Source organism: Penicillium expansum, assembly GCF_000769745.1.
Source record: "Penicillium expansum strain MD-8 chromosome Unknown contig275, whole genome shotgun sequence".
Lineage (NCBI taxonomy): Eukaryota > Fungi > Ascomycota > Eurotiomycetes > Eurotiales > Aspergillaceae > Penicillium > Penicillium expansum.
The window spans coordinates 1-24,152 of NW_015971416.1; the positions used below are offsets into that span (position 1 = coordinate 1).

At 49.5% G+C, this 24,152-nt stretch overlaps 11 protein-coding genes across 11 annotated transcripts; 7 read left to right on the forward strand and 4 right to left on the reverse strand.

The window, feature by feature from the left end:
• Positions 1–47: 47 nt before the first annotated feature.
• Positions 48–1,391, reverse strand: PEX2_081900 (uncharacterized protein; the record flags this gene model as incomplete). Its single annotated transcript, XM_016745460.1, has 4 exons — positions 48–199; positions 281–668; positions 778–1,006; positions 1,234–1,391. The coding sequence occupies 4 exons, from the start codon at positions 1,389–1,391 to the stop codon at positions 48–50; spliced, it is 927 nt and encodes a 308-aa protein (XP_016595273.1).
• Positions 1,392–2,128: 737 nt separating this feature from the next.
• PEX2_081910 (Cnl2/NKP2 family protein) lies at positions 2,129–2,722 on the forward strand (the record flags this gene model as incomplete). The annotated part of the gene is made up of 1 exon (XM_016745461.1): positions 2,129–2,722. The coding sequence occupies one exon, from the start codon at positions 2,129–2,131 to the stop codon at positions 2,720–2,722; it is 594 nt and encodes a 197-aa protein (XP_016595274.1).
• Positions 2,723–3,521: 799 nt separating this feature from the next.
• On the forward strand, positions 3,522–3,983 carry PEX2_081920 (Ctf8 family protein; the record flags this gene model as incomplete). Its single annotated transcript, XM_016745462.1, has 1 exon — positions 3,522–3,983. The coding sequence occupies one exon, from the start codon at positions 3,522–3,524 to the stop codon at positions 3,981–3,983; it is 462 nt and encodes a 153-aa protein (XP_016595275.1).
• A 615-nt stretch (positions 3,984–4,598) lies between these two features.
• PEX2_081930 (4-hydroxyphenylpyruvate dioxygenase family protein) lies at positions 4,599–5,958 on the forward strand (the record flags this gene model as incomplete). The annotated part of the gene is made up of 3 exons (XM_016745463.1): positions 4,599–5,272; positions 5,330–5,494; positions 5,574–5,958. 3 exons carry the CDS (start codon positions 4,599–4,601, stop codon positions 5,956–5,958), a joined length of 1,224 nt encoding a protein of 407 aa, XP_016595276.1.
• A 622-nt stretch (positions 5,959–6,580) lies between these two features.
• PEX2_081940 (Dabb family protein) lies at positions 6,581–7,085 on the forward strand (the record flags this gene model as incomplete). Its single annotated transcript, XM_016745464.1, has 2 exons — positions 6,581–6,682; positions 6,873–7,085. 2 exons carry the CDS (start codon positions 6,581–6,583, stop codon positions 7,083–7,085), a joined length of 315 nt encoding a protein of 104 aa, XP_016595277.1.
• A 505-nt stretch (positions 7,086–7,590) lies between these two features.
• Positions 7,591–10,532, reverse strand: PEX2_081950 (putative GTPase activating protein (Gyp5); the record flags this gene model as incomplete). The annotated part of the gene is made up of 4 exons (XM_016745465.1): positions 7,591–7,653; positions 7,713–8,654; positions 8,709–10,415; positions 10,488–10,532. 4 exons carry the CDS (start codon positions 10,530–10,532, stop codon positions 7,591–7,593), a joined length of 2,757 nt encoding a protein of 918 aa, XP_016595278.1.
• Positions 10,533–11,002: 470 nt separating this feature from the next.
• PEX2_081960 (Rab geranylgeranyltransferase BET4) lies at positions 11,003–12,223 on the reverse strand (the record flags this gene model as incomplete). Its single annotated transcript, XM_016745466.1, has 4 exons — positions 11,003–11,367; positions 11,421–12,006; positions 12,069–12,164; positions 12,215–12,223. 4 exons carry the CDS (start codon positions 12,221–12,223, stop codon positions 11,003–11,005), a joined length of 1,056 nt encoding a protein of 351 aa, XP_016595279.1.
• Positions 12,224–12,854: 631 nt separating this feature from the next.
• Positions 12,855–15,305, forward strand: PEX2_081970 (WD40 repeat domain-containing protein; the record flags this gene model as incomplete). Its single annotated transcript, XM_016745467.1, has 2 exons — positions 12,855–13,479; positions 13,657–15,305. 2 exons carry the CDS (start codon positions 12,855–12,857, stop codon positions 15,303–15,305), a joined length of 2,274 nt encoding a protein of 757 aa, XP_016595280.1.
• A 622-nt stretch (positions 15,306–15,927) lies between these two features.
• Positions 15,928–16,640, forward strand: PEX2_081980 (uncharacterized protein; the record flags this gene model as incomplete). Its single annotated transcript, XM_016745468.1, has 2 exons — positions 15,928–16,208; positions 16,388–16,640. The coding sequence occupies 2 exons, from the start codon at positions 15,928–15,930 to the stop codon at positions 16,638–16,640; spliced, it is 534 nt and encodes a 177-aa protein (XP_016595281.1).
• A 356-nt stretch (positions 16,641–16,996) lies between these two features.
• On the reverse strand, positions 16,997–19,546 carry PEX2_081990 (WD40 repeat domain-containing protein; the record flags this gene model as incomplete). Its single annotated transcript, XM_016745469.1, has 2 exons — positions 16,997–18,923; positions 18,981–19,546. The coding sequence occupies 2 exons, from the start codon at positions 19,544–19,546 to the stop codon at positions 16,997–16,999; spliced, it is 2,493 nt and encodes an 830-aa protein (XP_016595282.1).
• Positions 19,547–21,614: 2,068 nt separating this feature from the next.
• Positions 21,615–24,143, forward strand: PEX2_082000 (putative transcription regulator BDF1; the record flags this gene model as incomplete). The annotated part of the gene is made up of 3 exons (XM_016745470.1): positions 21,615–21,718; positions 21,771–23,757; positions 23,811–24,143. 3 exons carry the CDS (start codon positions 21,615–21,617, stop codon positions 24,141–24,143), a joined length of 2,424 nt encoding a protein of 807 aa, XP_016595283.1.
• Between the last annotated feature and the right edge of the window lie 9 nt (positions 24,144–24,152).

Genomic DNA, 24,152 nt, shown 5'->3' on the forward strand with positions numbered 1-24,152 from the left:
CCTTCCCCTTGACCCCCCCTCCCCCAAAGAAAAAGCTCCCCCCGCACTCAGTGAGTGCTCTCCGCCGGGAGGTAACTCGTGGCGAAGTACTTCTCGGAGTTCTTGCTCAGCCACATGGACAGCTTCGAGATCTCCTCTCGCAGGCGGTTCGTGGCCTGCATATCCATGTTAGTCTGAGCAATCAACTCGGGCATGGTACCTACAAGAACGCATGTATTAGTACAATTCTCAACCCTCACAGTTGAATTGGAAGTAAGGTGAGCCGGAACGGAATACATACTGAACAAGCGGATCAGGTGCTCCGCTCCGTAGACATCGATGGGGCCCTTATCGGCTAGGTCCCCGGTGGCAGCCTCGAACTTCTTACGCAGCCCGCGGTACTGGGGGCGCTCGTGGCGGTAGAGAAGAATCTTATCCAGACACTTGTCGAAGTACTCCTGGATCCCGGCAACCACTTCCTCCAGCACGTCCTCATCTGCCGACGAGCCCGACCGCTTTGGGAGCTCTTCCTCGTGCCAGTCTTGCAGGATCTGGCGGACGGGGTACTTCGCCGGCAGAGAGATCACGCACTGGTTCTTGGTTACCTGCTCCCAGTCATCGACAAGTAGGGACTTCAAGTTGTCGGGCATAATGATGCGGACTGAGGGGCGGATATTGAAGCTCTCCTCCTGTAGCATATGTTAGTATGGTGTCATGAATGTTATAGTTCCTCTATATATTTTTGTTCTTTGTTTTTGTTCCATTGTGCCAAATTCAGTAGACTTGTTAATTGCATACCTTTTCGATTTCACTATCACGGGCTCGCTTGGTGCCACGGCCGGGCACGGAGCCGCGCTCCTCGCTGTCCCGCACAGAGTCACGGTCGGAACCGGCACGCTTCTTAGTAGTGACCTTGGTGTTCTTCAGACGGAAAGAAGCTTCAGCTTCCCGACGCAGATTGTTGGCCAATTCGCGGTTGTCTTCAGTGTGCTTGCGAAGACGGTCCTCCAGGACCCAGTCATCCCAACTGTTCCAATGTTAGTAAATTGTTCCATGGAAATGATCTTGGACATATTGATTTCTAAAAACATGTGTAGTAGAAGACGAGAAGCATTTTTTCATAACAGAGAGTGCAGAGATCAAGGTCAAGTCTTCCGTAACCCGGATAAACTTTCCAAGGTTGGAGGGGAACAATTTCAACACCACGGCCAGGATGTAGACGAACAGCGGGGAAATGAAGCAAGTCAGACTTACGTATTCTTCCAGCCCTTGTAGTGGACTTGGTATTCAAAGGGGCTCTTCTTGTCGCTGGAGTCCTTGTGGCGAACATCCAGGATCTTGGCATCGTAAAGGATCTCATGGTGGAAGCAGAGGACCTTCTCGTCCTTGCTATACATAGAAATAGGAGCCATTTTTGTCGAATAAAGGTAGAAGATGTGCGTATTTGAAGGTAGTATGAAGACGCAGGCCTTCGAGCTCAAAGGTGTAGAGAAGATGTCAGGATGTTTCCGGTCTTGCGGGAAAAGGGTGTGATACAGGCGATAACAGCCACGATCAGAAGAATCTTGGAAGTCTTCTGACTCCAATAGATTCTTACTCTGCAAATAGATCTTGCAGACTTGAGCAAAGACAGGAAAAGAGGAAGATGCACAAATGGCAGTACAAGATGTTTTTGGCAGCAAATTTGATTCAGCAAAGTGGAAAAAGGTGCAAGAAGGAACAAGATTAGATCAGACGAGAGACCAGCTCAGGAATAGTAGAAGGAATCAAGATTTTAGGAAAAAGAGAGGAGGTTGTGGTAAGTTGGTGTAGATGAAGTAGATGAAGTCGAGTGGAAGAAGAAGGAAAACAAGCGAAGATGAGTGGCCCCTTGGAAGAATTAGGCGCGGCAGCTTATTGTCACCTTTAACATTTACAAACTATTCATACATCTTCGATTATTACAATACAATAAGATCTATTGATTCAATTATCATTCTTCTATTCATTCTATTCTTCATTCAGCTTTGTTCACGTGCAATTTTTGAATATTGTCAACTTCGGTTCGCGTCAAACGGGAAGAGATTGAACTACACTCCTACACTCAGGGGAAGAGAAGTAAAAGAACACACTTTCATATTTGTGTATTACATTACACTACACATCAATCATGCCTCCCTCCGAGGAGTCCATCTTAAGCAATTTTCTGCTCTCCCCGGCCCCGCTACCAACAGTCATGTCGCTGCAAAAGTTCACGGAGCTCTTCCCAAAGCGCTTGAGAGCTCATCCACACATCAGGACTTTATATCGGGAGCTGCAACAGGTCCGAGAACAGGATATGGATCGAGTCAATGAAAGCATCGACAACGAAATCAAGCAAGGTGAAAAGCAAAGAGCAGAGCTCCGGAAAGCCATTCTAGCCACTGGGGTCGAAGCCTCAAATGCTCAAGAGCAGCGCGAGATTGACATGGATCTTCATCTGTTCGGCCAGCCACCTACTGCTGCACCGGGAGATTATCACTCGGTAGCTAGTCTCCTAGCTGAGATGGAGACGGCCAGCGCTAATATCGAGCATGAAATCGCTGGTATTGATCAAGAGGCTGCGAAGATTTTGGCTCAACTCAATACGACTGTTGGTGATTTGAGCGATCTCCGCTACGGCAAATTACAGGGCCCAGCTGGGACTGCTGAAGATGTGGCCAGTGAGGCGATCAAGGGTCTACAGAATCTCGAAGATGTTTGCTATAAGAGTAGCACTTCTTGAGATGTATTCTTTTGGCTCATTGTGCATTGTGCATTGTTCCTATTTGTTATCTGCAATTGAGCAAATACCCCCGAACTATTGGTACGTGGTCCCAATGTTGATTCCGGCAATCAAATGACCTTAGCTGACATATCAATATGCAGATAAAAGGCAAAATGTCACGGGCGCTTTAGTGTCTGAATCTTGGTTTCGGAGGGTTGTCTCGCAGATTGCGCAGGTACCAAGCTCTACGTTCTAATCTTGAATGCGCGCTGTGTTGTCGCCACTTTCTACCTCTAGCCTTAGGAGCCTATGTTGCAAGGTCAAACAACCCAACTGCCCTTTGCGACGACACGACAAATTTATCTTGGAAAGGTCATCTATCACCATACTATGATACAGGTCCGAACCTGGGCCACGGCCTTGAAAGAATGTTTCTATCACGCCAAACCTCCTGTCGACCAACCACGCTTAAGCCCAAACTATGTGTGTAGCAAATCTACATCATTGTTACCTCTACAATGTATTAACATGCTTAATTCCTTGACACCGGAGTTGGACCAAGTGTTGACTGTGCCTTTGCCCGAGACAGAACAAACATAGTAGACTATTGAGAATCCATGTATCTAAAGTCATGTACATACTATTAATCCCATCAACTCTACAAATAAAATAATATAAAAATGTATTCTGTACTGGTGATTCCTGTAATCAATTGCACGCCCTTTTCTTGCGATAAGAAGATGTGGGGAAATGACCAAACGCGTGCCGCGTTCGCGTTTTCCTCCTTCAACTCCAATTGAACATCTAAGACTACAAAATGCCTTCCATCAAGCTGCAACCACACTGTTTAAGTCCGGCAAAAGCGCCTGCAACCGCTTCAACACCAAACAATCCTCTCCCAGCACTTCTCCAAACACCCTCGGGCCTCGCCCTTCTCGAGCTCCAGGGCACAATCAATGTCCCCTCAGGGAACGAAGAGGATGACTTAGACTACTCTACCTCTACGGATGATCCAGCCTCCACCTTCGAAACTCCGATCGGAAAACTCATGTTCCCAGACTACTCGGTCCACAACCCAGACGATACAAAATGGATGAAGCGCGCTTACATGTATGTCGGCCGGTACCAGCGGATGACTGGCGAAGTTAAGAAGCTGCCGCGGCCGATTGCTGTGCTACAAAAACGACAGGCATCAGAGGGCGAGGAATTGGAAATTGTGGAGATTGTGCGCTATAAGATTTTCTTCAAAAGTCGACCGGAGCCTGTGACTAATATTTGATTGGGCTGAGTTGGAAGTTTTACTCTCTTCCATTGGAATGGGATAAACGGGCGAGATGACACTTTCTTGAGATGACATCTATTGTGTACAACATATACTGGAGCCGCAGGACTTGCTGAAAAGTTATGACATGCATGGCCAGCCCAACTAAACATGGCCTTGCTTTGCTCCGGAGAACAGTGGCTTCTCTCTATAGCATTGACCTCCCTGGTGTGCAACAACATCAATTCGACTTCTGCGGGTCTAGAGGCCTGAATTCGAACCTTCCAAGGTTCATCAAAGGAAAAAGCCCTGTTTTACCAGAGGCAGCACAGACAGCAGAAGGAATTACCGGCTCTGCATGGATGACTTCAGCATTGCCTCATATGTTTATCTTAGATAGCCATCTCCCACTACCGATCCGGAGATGCGGGCTTGGAATGTGACATGTCTTCGCAGGGATCCCCTCCCCAGCATTCTAATTTTCTCCCGTACCCCGACCCAGCTGTCTTCAAAATCATTCATAAATAATTTGACCGCAACTTATACCGGCGCCAAGGGCTGGCGGAGGAAGGACATGCGTCTGGGTTCACACCGACACCGACACCAGCGCAGCCACAATCAACAGCACCAACCATGACCGTCCTGGAAAATGAAGATATCTTTCCCGAGAAGATGGGGCCCGAATATGTCGGCTTTGATCACATTCATTGGTACGTCGGCAACCCCAAACAAGCCGCTTCGTATTGGATCACTCGCATGGGCTTCCGCCCTATTGCATACCGCGGCCCGGAAACCGGCTCACCCTACCTCGTGAGCTATGTTGTGGCCAACAATGGCGCTACTTTCGTTCTCACGGGGCCAGTATGTGGCCCGCCAACCGAAGGCTCAGAAGACAGTCTCTTGCGCCAGGCTTCCACTTCTGAACGGGCGACGCTGGCCGAAATCCATACACACTTGACCGTACACGGCGACGGGGTGAAGGATGTCGCATTCCGGATCGCGGGCGATATAGAAGCTGTATGGAAGCTGGCTGTAGGGAACGGTGCTCGCGCGATCACCGAGCCGCGGACGTCTGCTGTCGATGGGCATGGATGGATCGTCTCTGCAACTGTTGGGACTTATGGGGATACTGTACATTCTCTGGTGAATCGTGAGCGGTACTCAGCGGGCGCTCCCTTCTTGCCTGGGTATCGATTGATCGATACTGAGGATCCGATCACACAGCTTCTGCCACCCATCAATCTTCTTGAGATTGACCACTGTGTCGGGAATCAGTCGTGGGGAGGAGTGGACAGTATTGTCCAATAGTAAGTAGAATCAGCGTCATCCGTGTTAGAACTGCCGCTCTAACAAATGAGCTTTAGTTATGAGGAATGCCTCGACTTCCATCGCTACTGGACCGTCGACGATAAAGACATGTGCAGCGAGTACTCGGCGATGCGATCAATTGTCATCGCTTCACCGAACGAAACCATCAAGATGCCCATGAACGAGCCCGCAACCGGAAAGAAGAAGTCACAGATTGAAGAGTATGCAACCTGCCCCTATTCTTTCTTCTCTCTCATCCCCTCTACTCCATCCACGTACCAACCCTTCTAACCCTCACAGATTCGTCGACTACTATCACGGCGCCGGAGTACAGCACATAGCCTTCCGCACGCACGACATCATCGCCGCCGTAACTGGTCTCCAAGCGCGCGGTGTCCAGTTCCTCAGTGTACCAGCTACATACTATGCCGATCTGCGGAAACGCCTGACACAGGTATCCTGGACGCTCGGAGCCGATGTAGACGTGCTTGAGCGGCTGAATATCTTGGTTGATTTTGACGAGCGTGGATACCTGCTCCAGATCTTCTCCAAGCATGTCGGGGATAGGCCGACGGTGTTTATAGAGGTCATACAGCGGAATTCATTTGATGGATTTGGGGCTGGGAATTTCAAGAGTTTGTTCGAGGCTTTTGAAAGGGAACAGGCTTTGCGTGGGAATCTGTGACTATTGGCGGTGCCTTTGGGTTCTTAGAGCATAGGATGATTGTTAGGGAGAAGCGCCATGTTATATCCAATCTATGGACTCTAGTTAATCTTCTGGGCATCATAAGTGAAGTTGATAAGTTCCTCAAGACGGATGTCCTGTGCTTCTATTCGGTCAGATAGCGAGTCACATAAGTATTTCTTGCATGTTTTTTTCCATAGCATCATGGCCATGAAGCGAAAATCATATGTATACCCATCAACCTTGAATGCCCCAATTCCGCACACCAAATACCCGCGCGGAAATTTTGCGCTTTCCAACCAACCCCAATTCCGCCCTACTCATAAAGCAAAGAAACAGTCTCAATTGACGAGATAAAGATAGAAGATATAGAAGATACAGAACATATAGAAGATTCTCAAGGTCAGAACCAACTAGTCCAGGAAAAATCACGGATTAATTAAACAAATCATGAATCAACGGATTCAACTCCGGTCCCTACATCACCCCCCCACAAGCCGACGGAAGTATCAGGAGCAATGTGATATTAACCCGCCTTAACCCCGCCATATAAAACCCATATAAAGCCCCCATAACCTCGATATCCATGTCCCGACTCCTCACCCTCCACACCCTCAAAACAATGGCCCCTATCGAACGAATCACCCTCTTCAAGATCCCCAACGAGGCGGATCGCGACCGCGTGCTGGAGCAGTACAAGGTTCTTGCGAAGACCGCTACAAAGGTGCGTGCATGTTGTCTCTTACACAGTTCTGGTCCTGTTTAGTCTGCGCTATTTGGCTACGTACATGTAGTATGTGCTATGTGCTATGTTGTACTACCTAGCCATTCGGAAGAGCGGAAGGGAAAAGGGCAGGGGTGGTCGGGACGAAGCGCAATTGAACGGTTATTAACGGATGTATTTTTTTGTTTAGGACGGAAAGCCATACATTGTCGCTGCTGCTGTTGGCGCTTCGATTCCTGATCCTCGCAATAAGGGGTACAACTTGTCTGTCAAGACGACTTTTGCTTCCATGGACGATATGAAATACTATGATACCGAGTGTGAGGCGCATAAGGCTCTCAAGGCTTGTGTTGGGCCTGTCAAGGAGGATGTGTTGACGAGTTACTATGAGAATATTTTGTAATGGATTTGAAAATTAAGAGATATTGGGACGATTTGTGCATGTTTGAACTTCGTATAAAGAGAGTATAGAGCTAAGGTAAGAGAGAGGTGGCCCATGCAGAAGCTAGATGATAAGATGAACAAAGTCCATTGATGATGTACATTGCATACGTCTAGTACGCCCTGCCCGAGGATCGGAGATAGACATACACACTAAAGCAAATATAATTCAACACAAGGTAGCAAAACACCGATGCCTTCCAAAAATGGCATGCTGAGAGCTTGGAGAGAGGGTCGTAAAAAAGGGGGTGCGCAAATCATAATATTCGCTGGAAACGGGGAAAAGCAGGTACGGGGAAGAAATCACGACGAAAGCAAATGACCCGGCCCATAAGCAATGGTGCAAATGTGCAGGATAGGGCGTGATCACAGATCCTCGCTATCTCATCTGCGCATTCCAAATATACAGAACCGGATAATGGTGTCCGGGGTTGAGAGATGAAGGAGTAATAGAAGTGACGAGGTGATCAGTCAAGGGCACGACGGAGGTCGCTCCATTTCTGGCGGAGGTTCTCGTGGTTCTCGGAAATCTGTTTGGTTCGTCAGTCTCGGCGTCTCACGCTGAATTTTGAAGGAAATGATATCCTACCTCTGCCCACTTCATTTTCGTAGCAACCAACTCCTTCTCCATGTCGGACATTGATTCTTCCATCGCACGGTTCTCATTTTGCACCTCGATGTTCCGCTTCATGATCCGTTCCATTTCAAGGCGGAGCTTCTCCTCGACCTCGGCCGGCTGCTTGTCGACCACATTCTTAAGTTCGCTAACCTGGAGTTCCAGCGCCTCTTTGAGGTCGCGTAGCTCCTCATTCTCAACCTTAACGTGCACTAGCTCAGAGGCCAATTGCACATGCTCCTTGTCTGATGCTTCGGCACGTTCCTCAAGAAGTCGGACACGCGCGCCCTGCGTGCTCACGGTGTGCCGCAAGTGCTCTAGCTCGACCTCACGCTCTTTCTCAGTTCGGGTCTTTTCTTCCCATTCCGTGGTGTATGTGGCAAGCCTCTCGGATGTGAGGGGAATGGCGCAGGCGTCCTGCACCATGATGTCTGATCGGTAGATCTCCTTATCGGAGGCACCGGAGCTTCCGAAGAAGCCTGACTCCAAGATTGACGAGGTGGATGGCTGCTTGTCTATGTAGGCGTCGAACAAACGCTCTTTCAAGAAAGTAGTGAGCACGCTCATGTCTTTCATTTCAAGCAGCGCGTCTGCATTTCGGCGCATGATCGCAACACCGAATTTGATGATGGTGGTCTCTAGTCCCTCTTCGAAGATCAGGTCGTAGATGCGAAGCACCAGTTGCAGCGGGAAACGGTAGGCGAAAAGAGTCAAGAACCATTGAGTGGCGTAGAGCTGAGGAGGAACTCCACGGCGCCGGAGATGGCAGTAGAGAGCGGGTTCTAAGTCTTCTAGAAGTCGCTCAAATTGATATAGGCTACGGTGAAGCCCAGGCATATCCTGAATGAACATCTCTCGTAGGGAGTACTTGTTCATCAGCTTGACCATCATGGCGAAAGCATCGACTTCATCCATCTGCGTAAAATGTTAGCCAATGAGCTCAGTCATCTTGATTAAGGGTATACTCACATTGAACAGCAATGGCATAGCAATAAAGTTCATGCCTTGCGCGTATCCAACTCCCGCATCATACAAGGCGTATGCCTTGCACAGCCCAAAGAGGCCTTCTTGGCTGCCCTGGGAAACAAAGTATTTCGCATAGCTAGTGCGAGCACCCAGGTCTCGCCTGATGACCTTCTCCAATTTTTGCAGCGCAACGGCGTCTGTCTTTGCTTTCTTCAGGCGCTCAACTTCATTCGAGGCATGTTCCTTAGACAACTTATCCGTGTCTCCTTCATAAGATGGACTAGGGGCAGCGCTGCTGGATCGTGATACGGAACCCGAGCGGACTGAAGAGCGTGATGACGTGGTTTCAGTGCCATTTATTGTTCGTCCATCTTTGTCGTGTGCCGTGCCACGCGCCACAAGCTCTCGGTAGACGTCCTCCATATCAGCAGTCTGGCAATCCGCCAGAATTTGCCAAATCACTCCTCGGATCGTCTGAGGGATACCTCGTTTGATGGCAGCATTCAGTTCCTCTGAGCTTGCCAAAGCCTGGGGCCCGTTGTTTACAAGGTGTTGCCACATCTCCCAATCGACCGGGATGGAACCATCAGCCACAGAGGCCGTTCTCCCAGGAGCGACAGTTGTCGAAGGTGAGATGACTCCCGATGCTGCCAAGATGCCCTCTTCTCCTTCCTCTGGGATGATAGGGGGGCTAGCTCCAGACTGGCTGATGCTGGCCTGGCCCGATCGCACGCTCGTCTGATCGACCTCTGGCGCATGGCTCTCCTCGCGTAGGCGCAGCATCTTGAACTGATCCTTGAGGCTATTTCGTCTCGGCTTCTTTGAGCCGACGCTCGAGAGGTCATCGCCATCACGAGCGATCTGGTCTAGATTGCTGCTTAGGGTCGAGACGGATGTGGCAGTGTTTCGTCGGCTAGCAGAGTGGGGTGGGGATTTGATGTCCTTAGCAACGTTCGAGGTTGAGCTTCGAGAGAACCACGCAAAGGGGCCGCTAGGCTTTCGAGGAGGTGCTGGCTGGGGAATAGGCGGATTCTTGTTCACTGGAGGAGCCGCCCATGGGACTGAGGGCAGACCACCCGACAAACCCATCAGCCCTGCGCTTGCTGGAGCAGAATCGTCCTTAGGAGGCAACGGAGGCGGTTCTGTTTTGTCCCCAGGGCTCTGTGCCTTGTCTGTCGGCTCATCTTCCTTGCTGTTCATCAGGTTCACCTCGTCAAGTGATGACGATGTTGATAAACGGTGGGACGTGAGTAGAGGCGACTTTTGCAGTGGGCTCTGATCGTGATCTTCTTCCTTCTTCTCTGCTTCTGTCTGAGTAACCTCGGACCCTTCCTCCGGCTTGTCACCCTCGATGGGCTCATCGGTCGCGGTGTTCACCTCGTCGTTGGTGTCATAGTTATCCTGATCGTTGGTATCCATTCCATCGTCCTGTTTCTTCCCCTTTCTTTTATTCTTCTTCTTATTTTTCTTGTCATTCTGTCCATCCGGCCCCTTGCCATCGTTTTCCTGCTCCTCGGCGGTCTCGGTCTTCTTCTCGTCCTGCGGTTCAGAAGGGAACGGAGGTTTCTCCGTCAATTCCGGAGACATAAGTGAGCCAATTGGAGGGCTGTCGGTTAAAGATCGGGTGGAAGTGGACTTGGGGATGGTGACGTTGAGATTGTTATTGTTCTCCTGGATTTCGGGTGTCTCAAGGGCGTCGTCAAAAGACTCCTATTTGGATGGCGATAAGCTCGTGTCAAGTCAAGCTGGGGTTTGGGAAAGATCTGAGTCTGAACCACTTACCCCTTCGTATTCAGGACTGTGTTTAGGCGTCGACATGTCGGCCATAGCTGTTTTAGATGACCTCACAACAATCAAAAGATGGAACACTCCATAGGATCGCAAGAAAGCAGAGGCCCAAAAGAGCTAAAGGACAAAGATTTCAAGGGAGTGGAATTCGCGGATAAGGAAAAAAAGATGGAATGAGGAAGAAAAGGGATTTGACGAGTTTCAATCAATTCGAATGGCCAGGTACACTCGCCGCTGATTGGCGCCCCAGGGCGGAACCGACAGGACGGAGGCGTTGGGAATGCATTTGCATATTTCTACGATGTACGATATACTCCGTATATGTCCGGATTATTATAATTAGCTTGTCTTTATGCATATTAATGATGAGTATGCTTTTATTAGAATGTTTTAATATGATATTTTGGTTTTTCTAGGAATTCAATGTCTTATAGTGACACTATATATAGTGGGCAAAGGGGGTAAACAAATAGTCCACATTTAAAATAGGAGTACGAAACTATTTATTTTCACAAGGTCTTCTCAAAATCAAGCCATCTTTCTCGTCGCAGGGGATCCAGCTTCTTCAGTTCTGCGAGCCAGCTCAGAATCTGGTCCCGATCCTCAGAAGACAAGCTGCCTTCCACCTTGGATGCGAGAATGGTGTACTCAATTAATGCCTGGTAGATGTATTTGCAGTCTTCAGCCCCATCCAACATCTCCTTGATTTCTTCGATCTCATTTCTAATGTATTCCAGCCGGTCGGACGAGCTCAAATTGGGAGCCATAGTTCGTTCGGCCATCGACGGGTCGAACACACTCATCAAATTTTGGTGATAGAACCAAAGTGACTGATCATAAGGATCAATAAATGCTTGATGAATAAGAGACAGTTCTAAAAACCCAAATTAGCGTAATGTAAACTCTGATAAGACAGGTTAGACCAACCATCATCCAACATTCTTCTCCGATCGTCATCGCTGGCAGTTTGCTCGTCCAAAAGGGATTGGATAAGCTTTGTCCGGTAATGCCATGCGGAGAAGTTGGAAAGATTGGCACCGATCATCTTCTTCGCGTATTCAAATTCCTTCTGAGTCATGCTTGTCGCTTCTTCAGCAGTAACAAGCTCCTTCAGGGTCTCAACCACGAAGCGTCGATGACCCCACCCGTGGAAATTCCGGCTATCAAGAGTCAACATCTTACCCACAAGGGCAAGTTCTTGCTGCCAGATTGCTCGGGCGTCGGGAAGGGGTAGTAGACGGCGAGCCTCATCCAACAGCCACAAACGATAGTTCCAGATCCAGTAGCATTTAGGGAAGCTCCGGAGAAGGGGAATCAGGAAATGTAGATCATTTACGATCAGCTCCGTGGTTGAATGGGCAGCAGCCTCATCATCATCTGAGCCTCCTACTTGAGAGAATTGATACTGCAGTACCTTTCGGCGGTAGTTCCAGGCTGTGTAGTATTCTGGATTGCTAGACAGCAGCTCCGAGATCTTCTTCAAGGTCTCGATTGTGTACTCATGCTCAGCCACCTGTCATGTGTAAGGCTCTGTTTGTACATGAGGTACATAAGACGACCAACCTTTTTAGATACCAAAAGCTCGAGATTCCTGTAATTTTCTATCTTCTGCAGCTCTTGCTGTCGTGTCTCGGGGGACTTCTCAACTGGTTTGTACCGTGGCACACCATGCTATCGCAATCGTTAGCCCGAACAGTATAGCCCTAGGGAGTCAATCTCACACTGGGCATTTTCACTCTTTGTTTGACAATAAGAAATAAGCAAAATGTGTTACCTAGGTAGGTTGCTTCGTGTTGATCAGATGCCCCGGGGCTGCCCACTATAATTATCTCATTGGTGCATGAGGCGGTGGAGTAAGTTACGTAACCTCTCCGGGCATTTGTATAACTTCACGTGATCATCACTCTTTCTACTTTGGGGACTTTGTCTTTGCTTCATCGTCTTTCTTGTCTTGCCGCTATGCCTTGAAATAGAGGCCTCCTTATACATTCCTTTTTCTTAGCTCTAGGTCATTACTCATATACAGATTATCGACCTACATCCAGAACAATGGTAGATACGCAACGTCACTCCTTCGAGGAAACCTCTACAGGTAGTCACAAACATCCACTGACTTCATACTCTCGATCCGAGTCTTCCAAGGACAATGGACCTGTCCAAATGACTGAGTTTGCAACCATTAATTTGCCATTCTTTGAAACACCTACTTCTCAATCATCATTGTCGAAGCCCAAGACCCGACCTGTTGTGACATCCGTCCCTGGCTCCAAAGAGAATCGGGTCTCATCGCCCAAAAGAGGTCGCAGCAGAGTGAGAAACAATGGAAATACAGCAGCACCAAGAAGTTCCTTCCGAGGTTCAATGTCGCCTGATAGATTCATTCCAAAGCGAGACTTCGTGGAACCAACATCAACAACATTTCGTGTGGCCAAGCATCCGCAGCGTCTTTCGCCTCAAGAGAGACTACTTCGACGACTTCCGCCCGGGGATGATCCATTTCTACCATCAATCCCGCGTAGGACGTATGCTACCAACAGACCCCAGCAGCCAACTCGACTCCAGCAGATCCCACATCAACGGCCTCGTTTAGTCACTGAAGGCAATATCACAGGCAACAACGCTGCACATGAATCTTTGAGACAGGTCAGCTATGGTGCAGTGTGGAACGTGGGTGGGGCTTCTGCAGTCCGCGGTAGTTCCCTTATTGCGGCTCCTGATGACACGCCGAGCACTTCGACCAATGGATCATCAACTGCCCCAGTTTTCGTGGCTCGGTTCCTACCCAAGAAACCAAAATACAGTGAACAAGAAATTCATGAGTCGAGGCTTGCGCTTGCTTTGGGGATTGACCCGACGACTAGACAGCTAGGTACTACTTGCCTACGGTATCTGGATGCTCCCCTCAATCCAACATCTCCAGACTTCGAGCGCCTCTCTCCATTTGAATGGAAGGATAGTGCTTGGAAGAAAGTTGAAAAGGAGCGTTGTAAGTGCAACTGTAGTTTGCAACAGTCACTCCCCACCCCCGACCCTACCTTTGGAATAAATTTACCATTTACAGATAAAACATATATGATATTTTAACCAAACTTTTGGTAATTGTGAGACTTGGGGGTGTCCACAGCCTTTTCCGGGACATCAACTGACTCGAGTTGTTTCCCAGGGTCCATATCTCCTGCCAGAAAAGAGGTTGTTCCACCAAAGCCTTTTCGAATCCTTGATGCTCCCTTCCTTCGAGACGATTTTTACTGCAGCACTCTTGCATACTCAACAACATCTGGGATACTGGCTGTGGGCCTGGGCCATCAAGTGTATCTCTGGTCCGAAGGCCATGGAGTGGACTATCCTCCCTTTCCAGATCTACACCCCTCAAATTATGTGACATCCCTGTCGTTTTCTTCTGAGGATGGCGAGCGAAGCATCCTTGCAGTGGCCAGGCGTTCTGGCCAGTTGTCGCTATGGAGCACATTCGAGAAGCAAGCCCGGTTTGAGATCAGTCATCCCAGTACCCTTACATGCGTGGCGTTTAAGCCAAGAACGTCACGGCGTCTTTCAGAAAGGTTCATGCATGTAATAGTCGATGTGGAAGAGATTGTTGTTGGCGATGACTTTGGAAATATCTGGTACTATTCGGTTGAGTGGTCTGACAAAGAAGACCAAGCTAAGTGGAAATGGAACGGGTCCATGACGCTTCTTGCCAAGATCTCTGCACACACTCAACAAATCTGTGGACTAGCCTGGTCACCCGATGATAAGTACCTTGCGACGGGTGGTAATGACAACGCCTGCCTTCTCTTTGAACTGGCCGAGATTGTTCCGCCACGGCATTTGAATTATGCGGTCCCGCCCATTACTCCCCCAGATTCCCCAAGCAGCTTCAGCCTCGGTGTATTTCCATACCTTGCTCTGGGTACCGCTAAAAGACGAGTGGTTCTTAAACGACCCGCCCTCCCATCATGGCTTGCTGCTCCTATTAAGCCCCCGGCTGCAGCCGCGCTTTTAAACCATGCAGGCACTCTAATTTCCGGTGGTGGCCGAACGATTCTGGTCCCATACGGCCGTCAGAAGCATCGTCTTATGCATTCCGCTGCGGTCAAAGCAATTGCATTTGCACCATGGCAGTCGTCCCTGCTCGCTACAGGGGGTGGTACCAATGACAAAGCTATACACTTCTATCATACCCGGAGCGGAGCTTGTCTCGCAACCATCAATGTCTTTGCGCAAGTGACCAGTCTTATATGGAGCGAAACTCGACGTGAGATCGCCGCTACTTTCGGTTATTCACAGCCAGATCACCCATTTCGAATCGCCGTCTTTTCCTGGCCCAGCTGCGCACAGGTGGCGGTCATTCCCTGGGGGCCATATGGAACCACCTGGGATGGGCCCGATACTCGAATCAACAACTTCGACTGCGGAAGAGCATTGTGGGCAGTACGATATCCAGGGAAAGTTCCTCGTTTCTCGGGTGTCCGCTCTAGTGGACCGGACAGTCAGTCATCTTCACCTTCGTCCTCGTCAAGCCAGACTCGGTCTCCAGAGCGAGGAGCCCCGACCCGAAACCGCAAGGTCAGTAGCCGCAGGGCCAGTGCTCGGATGGTCGCTCCCAAGGAGAAAGAAGGTGGAATGTGGTGCACACGAACAAAGGAGGAGGGGTGCATTATTGTCGCGTCTAGTGATCAAACTGTGAAGTTCCACGAGGTCTGGACTGGAAGAAGGACAAGTACCACCTCTGCTTGTGGACTCTTCGGTGGAAGCGACATTCTTGAGGGCCTCGAGGGCATTGAGAAGTCTGGTGGTGAGGTCATTCGTTAATATTCTTTGTCTTCTTGGGTCTGAGTATGGGGTACTCTCACTATCATTAAACGCTTATATTTCTATTATTTTAGTACTGCAAAGAGGGAACTTGGGTAGGTTTATCATTCTTTGTTCTGAGGAATGCAATTCTTGTGTTCTTGTTTCTCTACAGTACAATCCAGCCAAGTGAAAGCCCTTTGCTGGTACCTATCAGTTTACATATACTCGGTATGGTTATTTCGAAAATACAGTGCATGTTCTGAGTAGGGGCCCCATGCCTCTGTCTAAATACAAGCCTCATATAAAATCCTCCTACACCAACCCACCAGACATAATGCTTTTATAGCTATTGTACCCTCTACGCGAGTCGAATAACCCATATAGCAGAGATATCATATACATAACAAACCCTCCAATCGGCTCTTAAATCTCACATTCCAAATAGTATTATGCAACCTTTCACATTAGTGCTAACCTATTCTAGCAACTATAAGCTTATGTTAGAGAACAGAACGCTGATCCCCCTCCACCTCTCTTCAGCTCTCCACAACAAGTCTCAGCTCTTACATATGTTAAATTCTCCTTGTATCTTCTTTCCTAATTCCCTCACCCTCACACAATCCACCCTAATTCCCTCAAAATGCGCCTTCAAGCCCTCATCCAATTCATCCTTCCATCCACAATCCTCGCTCAATCCTCCGATCCCTCCCTTGGCTCCACCCTCAATGTGACCGTCCTCGGCGCGCGCCATAATCGCTCCACCTTGGAGTGCTGGGCTCTCCAGCCGGGATTCGAAACTTCCGATCTACCCGGGCAAGTCGGGACCGCCACTCTGGGCTTAGGGACGATCGGTGGGAACGCGTCGTTTGTGGTGTTGCCGGCTGGGTTTGATGGGGGTAGACATAACGCGCCTACTTTGCAGTAAGTTGTATTCTGCTTTCCAAACATTCTTTCATTCTTTTATATCCATGCATATCATTTGCTATTTCAAAATCAATGTATTCTGAACGATTTGTTTTTTTTATAAATTATTCTTATTTTTTTTTTTTTTACCTAGTACCTAGGTATAGTCCACAGTTCTTGGCTAATCCGCACTATAGATGGGTGGTCTTCCTCTCCGGATTAGCGCATATCACGCTCCCTAACTCGACAACCGAGGCGTGGATTGAAGGTGGCAAGAATGGAGCCATCCTGGCCCTCGACACTGCTGATGTCAGTGCATTGGGTCACTTCACAACTTATCCCTCGCAGGACCGGACGACATCCGTGGTGATCCACCTCGGGGAGAAAGGGGTGCCGGGTCATCGGGTCCTACATGAGGGTCCCTGTCAGGGGGAGGAGTTGCTGGTATAATTCCTTAGTTATGTTTGGTTATGTATACATAAAAAGGCCGCCTGGACGGAGTACGATTTATGTGTTTTATCGCCTTCGTATAAATCAAGAAAGACATCCGAAAGGCACATTCAGCTCTGCATGGTCATAGCTACTGAAGGAGAGATATCAAGATATCAGGTAGAATTCAATAGACATTGATAGAGACGCAGATGCGCTCGGTAGAGGCACAAGATATCGAAAGCAAAAGATAAAACAAAGAAAAATGAAATGCAGACCCGATCGGATGCATCGAAGGAAAAAATAAAATATGTTCTTTTATAGACCGTTATCCCCTTCTCCCATCTCTAATTCGTACAACTTCAAAAGAGACGCGCTTATTTCCTGCCGCCCTTGCTCTTCTTTCCAACAGAAGCAGAAGACTTGCTCTTCTTTGATGGTGGGAGCTGCAGCTGGGCGGCATCGTCAGACTCATCGTCTTCCGTGTCGGCAATGAAGTCAACCATGGAGCCATCACTGTCCTCATCGTCATCCTCATCCTCATTCTCCTCCAGCGATTCCTCGGCATCAGAAGAACCGACAGACTCAGCAGCCTCAATGTCCAAAAGAGGCTCTTCGTCATCATCCTCATCATCACTTCCGTCATCCTCATCGTCTTCAGACTCATCGACGCCGTTCATCATTGACTCATCCTCATCGTACGCCTGGTCGCGTATTGACTTCCGCGGCGTCTTTGTCTCGGTCTCACTGTCCTCGAGATCATCCTGGCCCTCGACGTAGATAACATTATCCTCGTCCTCGCTGTCCATACCCTCATCGCCACCGCGGATAGATTGCCGCAGTCCCAATTGGGCATCGAGCATGTCAAGCTTGCCCTTTAGGAGCAGCAGGGATGGCAGGCTAGCAGAGCGTTGGTCCATGACCTTGTAGAGGGAAGTCATGCGCTTCAGGAGATCGGGGTGGCCGGCCAGGGCGCCACCATGAGCGACGCAGGTCCACTGCACCCAGACGAGAAGGTGACCGTAACGACCAGGCCGAGAGGCGAGGCGCTCGGCGAGTTTTTGAAGCAGAGTCGCGGCCAAAGAGGAGTCGAGACGCTGGATGGTAGTGCGGATGATGGAGGTGTCACCGGTGTGGAAACAAGACTCGAGCATGCCGTTGTCGTTGGTCTTGAGCGACTGTGTGAGAACAGTAGCAAGAGAAACACCAGTGGGGATCTGTTGCACGGCGGCCTGGGGCTTGCCGGGAACCAATGTGCCGAGGAGGACATCCTCGTCAAGCTCGGCCTCGACATCAACTTCCTGACCTGCGTTTGCGCGCAGGAGTTCTCCGAATGATGGCTCTGCGCCCTCTTCTTCTTCCTCTTCTTCCTCGGAATCGGATGCGTTCTGCATCTCAACGTCCTCGGTCGGTGCGACTTGCTTGGTGGGCTTGGTCTTCTTCTCGTTGGAAACCTTGGACTTCTTGTTGTCCTCATCATCGGAATCCTCCTCGCTGCCGGAGTCGGATGCGTCTTGTCGTGAATCCTCCATCTCTACATCATCATCGACCAGGTTGCCCTGCTCAACATTCATGCGAGACTCGTCAACACGGGTCTCGCCTGCACTCTTAACTCCATTCGTTGTGACGGAAGAAAGTGCTGAGCCGGACTTGGTCTTCACCACGGTCTTGATTCCGGTGAAGGAGAGCTCATCGGTGCTCTCGTCGATGAACTTAACACGCTCGAAGACAGGAATCACACCACCCTCGGTGTAAGCAACCACGAGGATAGGGCCTTGGAATGAGATGGCCGCGACGGGAACGCATGCATTCGAGGAGTCGGTGTTAGTGATTTTGAGGGTTGCGTTTGCTTTCTGGGTCATCTGTTTCCGGCTGGCCTTGGCACTTGCGGAGGGCGCACTTTGCGGCTGAACAAATGGCTTGGTGAAGAGTTCGATGCTACCATCTGCGGTGACTGCAGCAAGCAATTGCTTCTCCGGGGCAGCAACGCCATCGGTTTGCAGTGTAATCGATGTGACCTCCTGGTCGGCGACAAGGTTGCGAACAAGCTTCTGGGTGGTGGCATCAAAGACGTTGACGAAGCGGTCACCATCGGATGCAAGGAATGCACCCACGCCAGCAGACTCGGAAGAGGATGAAATGACGGTGTGGATAGGGTTGCGCATGGCAGGGAACTGAACCGGCTCATCGGCCTTCTCGGTATCTATTAAGTACGGGGTCTGGGAAGCGCAGATAAGAGGAGGGTTCGAGGGAACGGGGCGGGAGAGAGCAGTGAAGACTGAGGATGCGGGGAGGTGGATTGTCCTACACATATATCATTAGTTAGGAGCTCGGTATAGCCCAGAAAATATCCAAACTTACTTGGTGCTTTGTCCGGTGCGCAGGTCCCACTGGACAAGCTTATTGTCACCACCGATACTCCAGGCCTCCTGGCCGGGCCGATCAGCCGTGAACTTGAAGTCCTTGATACCCTTGTCATGCGCGCCGGTCAAGGTGCCGACCACCTTGTCTTCGTAAGGCGAGTACATGCGGATATCCGATGTGTTTGTGCCGAATGCAACCACGATATCGCCCTGGTCCAGGCCATCAACAGTCCCATTGACATCGGAGCCGCGCTTGCGCTTCTTTTTCGACTGATCACGGCCCTTGCCTGAGCCACCATAGTATCCCCAGTCCAAAGAGGTCACCGTTTCCTTCGGCCCCAGAGCATGCTCACACTGGAGGCGTCCTGTCTGTGTGTCGTGAATGCGAATGTGCTGGCCATCGAGGCCTTGGATAACGGACGCAAACAGGGCCAATTGGTACTCTGACGGGGAGAATGCAGCGCGCAGGATGGACGACTTGCTGCCGGCGTATGTCAGGCCTGATGCCGGCGATGCGGCGGCCGAGGCGACCTTGGTGGATGGGCGAGTCGTCTTCTTTCCCATCTTGGCTGTAACTTTTTTTTTCTTATCTTCGTTTTTTTCTCGCAGTCGAGGATATGGTGGTGAGAAGATAAATATCAATAGAGCAGGCCCGAGTAAAAACAGCAAAGATTCCGATAAGACTCTATTTTTTTCCGCCCCTAAGGAAACAAATGGGGGTTTAGGCTGGTGGTTTCGCAGTTGATCCGGACAGGAAAAAAAATGTTCTGTAGAGCCTTGACGGGCTAGTCCTAAAGGGGGTTAGACCGCTAGTAGTTCTTATCTAATCATATCATCCCGTGATGCTTCAGTGTCAGTAGAGGACTAACTAACCAACTATAGGCCCCGGGGTAACTGCTAATTCTTTGATTCATTTTGGTCGAGGAGTTGTTTTTTATCTTCGCTGTAGCTTCCCTTAGCTCTGAATTCTATCATCACGCTTCATTTTTCCATTTTGGGCGCTCTTGGTATCAGCATCCCTCTCCTTGACGAATATATATAACAAATTTCACGGACCGTTTTGACGTATTGTACTTCCTGTATATATCCCCAGTATGTATTTTGTAAAACCAAGGCAACATTCTAACGAATTTCAAGTCCATTGTGTGACCCAAAACAAATTCAAATGTATGTAAGAAACAGAACAGTAGCCAAATCAGAGCCGTCGCCATAACACTCCAACGCGTAGAGGAGCCATTTAAAATGTCCAGCACTAAAAATTATGCCGTAAGTATACTTTAAAGCACACGGACTCCCATTGGGCAGATGCTCGAGGCCAAAAGTTCCCCAGGTCCCGAATCATGTGATATGGGCATATTTGTCTAACCTGTAAGGGTCGAGGTGCAGCTGTCCATCGATGTAGTAACAGCAAAGTGCCGATTGGAAATTTGCAGGATGCTTAGCGGGGAACCATGTAGTGACTAGCCTACTCTATTATCTATGGGATGTTTCAAGATTCTATAACATGTTCCTTGCGCCAAATATGTACATATAAAAAGGTGATGTTATTTCTTATCGATGTACAATACGTGTACTCATCATGAGATGGTCACGTGAAATGTCGAGTGGTGACGTGACTCAGACCCCCATCACGTCCGGCCTAACCCGGATTTAGCCAGAACCCTAGGGCTTTGAGTCATCCGAGATATGCGTCCACTGGACTTTAAAGGATTTATAGAATCTGTATAGGAAAAGGCGAAAGGAAGAAATCAAAAGCCAAAAAATTGTCCATATATTTCATTTAATCATAAGATGTTCACCTTGATAGAAAGGAAAGAGGGAAGTTAAGAAAAGAAAAGAAAAGAAGGAAAAAAAAAGGTCCAGGGGTATAGAACCAATCAAGGGATACGAAGTTGAGAGAATCGGGACTAGTGTGGCTGGTGGAACTGAGTAAGAGGAGAGTGCAAGGCGGCCGTTTGTACTTAAGGATTCTGGCATCCCCTCCCGACCATTTTTCTGCTTCCGTCCTGGTTTCTCCTATTTTTATTCTCCTGACCGCCCTACAACAACAACAAACGCGTCTTCGCGTCATTCCACTTCCTTTTAACCGCCTTCATCCCCGAATTCTTATTTTTTTATTTTTTATTTTTTTATATTTTATTTTCATAATTCCCTTTTATCAAATTGCCTGATTTTACAGGCAATAACCGGGAACTTCCAAGATTGTTAGCTCCATATCTTGGTTTATCCAAGTCATCTAGACCTGGCCTCAATTCTACTACATCACGTGAACATTTTTATACCGCCTTCTTGGCAGTATAAATTACCTCGTCTCCGATCGCATTCTCCACTCTTCCTATCTCTCGATCATCTCTGACCTCACTCTTCCCCCCACCCGGCCGTCGCGTTTTATTCGCGCCCACACGTTTGATATTAAACCTCATCAACCGTTGAGTCCATACTACGTGACCTTGGTTGCTGCTAGTGTTTGGTCACTCGAGATTGTTTGCACGCGGCAAGATTGTTTCGCGGAGAGAGCCCACGGGTGTTTTCAGTTGATCACTAGCTTTCAAAACACCTTCCCATAACTCTCACATCTTCAACACTCCCACTCTTCTCTAACTTGTATTCTTGCTTATCCAACGCGACCCCAATGGCGACTCCGCCTCCCGAGGTTCCTCCTGTCACCAAGGAGGACAAACCTCAATTGCCTCCATCGCCCACTGGTCCCTCTGCACCTGAGTATGCACCCACTAGGTAAGTAAATCGGCTTCCTGTCTGTTCTTTTCTTGATCTGACTAGTGCGTAGCGCGCAAAATGTCGCAGTGACTTCCAAAACCGATGGTCCCGCGGATACCGAGGTTAAATCGCCTGCTCTGAATGGCCACACTCCCACCGCGACTTCGAATACCAATGGCACAATCGTTGCTACCTCACCGCCCAAGTCCCCCGATCATCAGACCCCCTCAGAAATGATCCAAAATAAGACACCATCTGCTGCGGGATCTGCTCCACCCGCGGAGCCACAGCCGATCGAAGAAAAGACCGGCCCTCTGCAGGGCCAAGAATCTACTACTCCTGCTGTAGCCAACGCTGCGGCCGAAAGTGTCGTTTCATCTGCACCGCAGGCTGCCGTACATGCTCCCACCTTTCCTGCTTCCACAGACGGCCCTCATGACACACCCGAGCCAATGGCCATCGATACCCCTCAAGGTGGTGTGACTGCTGTAAAAACTGATCTGCCTCATCATCCTACCCCGGGCCCTGCACCACCTGCGCTCACCGCGCTGCAGCCTGTTGACCAGGAGATGAAGGATGCATCAGAGGCCCCGTTATCTCCCTCCAAGATTTCCAGACAACGGGATGCTGATCTCAGCGAAGAACCAGCTCCCAAGCGGACCAAGGTCGAGGGCGACGACTCGGTCATTAACTTTCAGACACCGGGATTCAACTCCCCAACTGCTGCGCCCCCTCGCACTAGTGGCGGACCTGGGCTCACCAAAATGCAACATAAGTTCATCTCAAAGAGTCTCACAAGCCTCAAGCGCATGCACGATGCGCGTTTCTACAAGGAACCTGTGGATCCTGTTAAGTTGAACATTCCGCAGTACCGCGATATCGTCACCCACCCCATGGACCTAGGAACTATGGAAAGGAAGCTCAAGAACAACCAATATTCTTCTCCCCAGGCAGTTGCAGATGACTTTGCACTGATGGTCAATAATACGACCATCTTTAACGGCGCAGACCACCTGGTCACCCAAGAGGGGATCAAGCTGAAGGCGACCTTCGAGAAGCAGATGACTAACCTTCCCAAGCCCGAAGAAGTTGAAGAGAGGAAACCGAAGAAGAACACCGAGAAGACGTCTGCTGCTCGCCGGGAGCCTCGGACTTCTCTTCCAAGTCAGCCCAAGGCTGCTTCTCCCCAGTCTCAGACATTTGCGCTCGGACCCGAAGGTCTGCCCGTCATCCGCCGCGATTCTTCCAACCCCGATGGTCGCCCCAAACGGTCCATTCATCCCCCGAAGCGTGACCTTCCGTATTCTACCAAGCCAAAGAAGAAGAAGTTCCAATGGGAATTGCGCTTCTGCCAGGAAGTCTTGGATGAGCTGCACAAGCAAAAGCACTATAGTTGGGTGATGCCTTTCTATTACCCCGTGGATCCCGTTGCTTTGAACATTCCGACATACCACAGCGTCATCAAGAAGCCGATGGATCTATCGACTGCTCAATCCAAACTTAAGACCGGCCAGTACGAGAATGCAAAGGAGTTCGAGAACGATGTCCGCCTCGTTTTCAAGAATTGCTACCGCTTCAATATTCCCGGTGACCCTACTTACATCTGTGGCCAGCGCGCCGAAGAAATCTTCAATGCAAAGTGGGCCCAGAAGTCGGACTACCTCGAAGCTCACGAGCCCCATCCCGAGCAGAACACTGATTCCTCCGATGAAGATAGCGACGAGGATGCCGAAGAGAGCGAAGAAGATGACGAAAAACTCACCCTGCTTCAGAAGCAAATCGCTGAGATGTCTCGTCAGGTCGAGGCCATTACCAATAAGAAAAAGAAGACCCCTCCTTCCTCCAAGAAGGTTGGCAAGACGAAGCTTGCCAAGAAGGATTCCAAGAAAATCAGCTCTGGAAAGAGAGATAAGAAGAGCAAGATCTCTCAACCTGGCAAAACCCGTGCCATCACCTACAACGAGAAGCAGATCATCTCGAATGGCATCAGTAGTCTTCCTGATAAGAGGATGCAGCAAGCCCTCCAGATCATCCAGAACAATGTTCCTCAACTCAAGGTAAGACATTTATGCGTTTATCACACAAACCAATTCTAATATAGATTCCGCAGGGTACCGACGAGGCCGAAATTGAGTTGGACATTGACGAGCTCCCTAACGATGTCTTGTTGAAGTTGCTTAACTTCGTGAAGAAGCACGTGCCGAATCTCATGGATGACGATGACGAAGATGATGTGCCTACCGGCAACGTGGCACCTCCCAAACCCAAGAAGAACAAGCCAATGAGCAAGTTCGAACAGGAAGCTCAGATCAACATGCTCCAGAACAACCTTTCTCGTTTCCAGGGTGGCGCTCACTCTCCCGATCCAGTGGCCTCGGTTGAGCACAACGAAAGCAGCGACGATGAGTCTGATTCGTCCGAGGAAGAGAGCGAGGAGGAGTAAACATCCTCT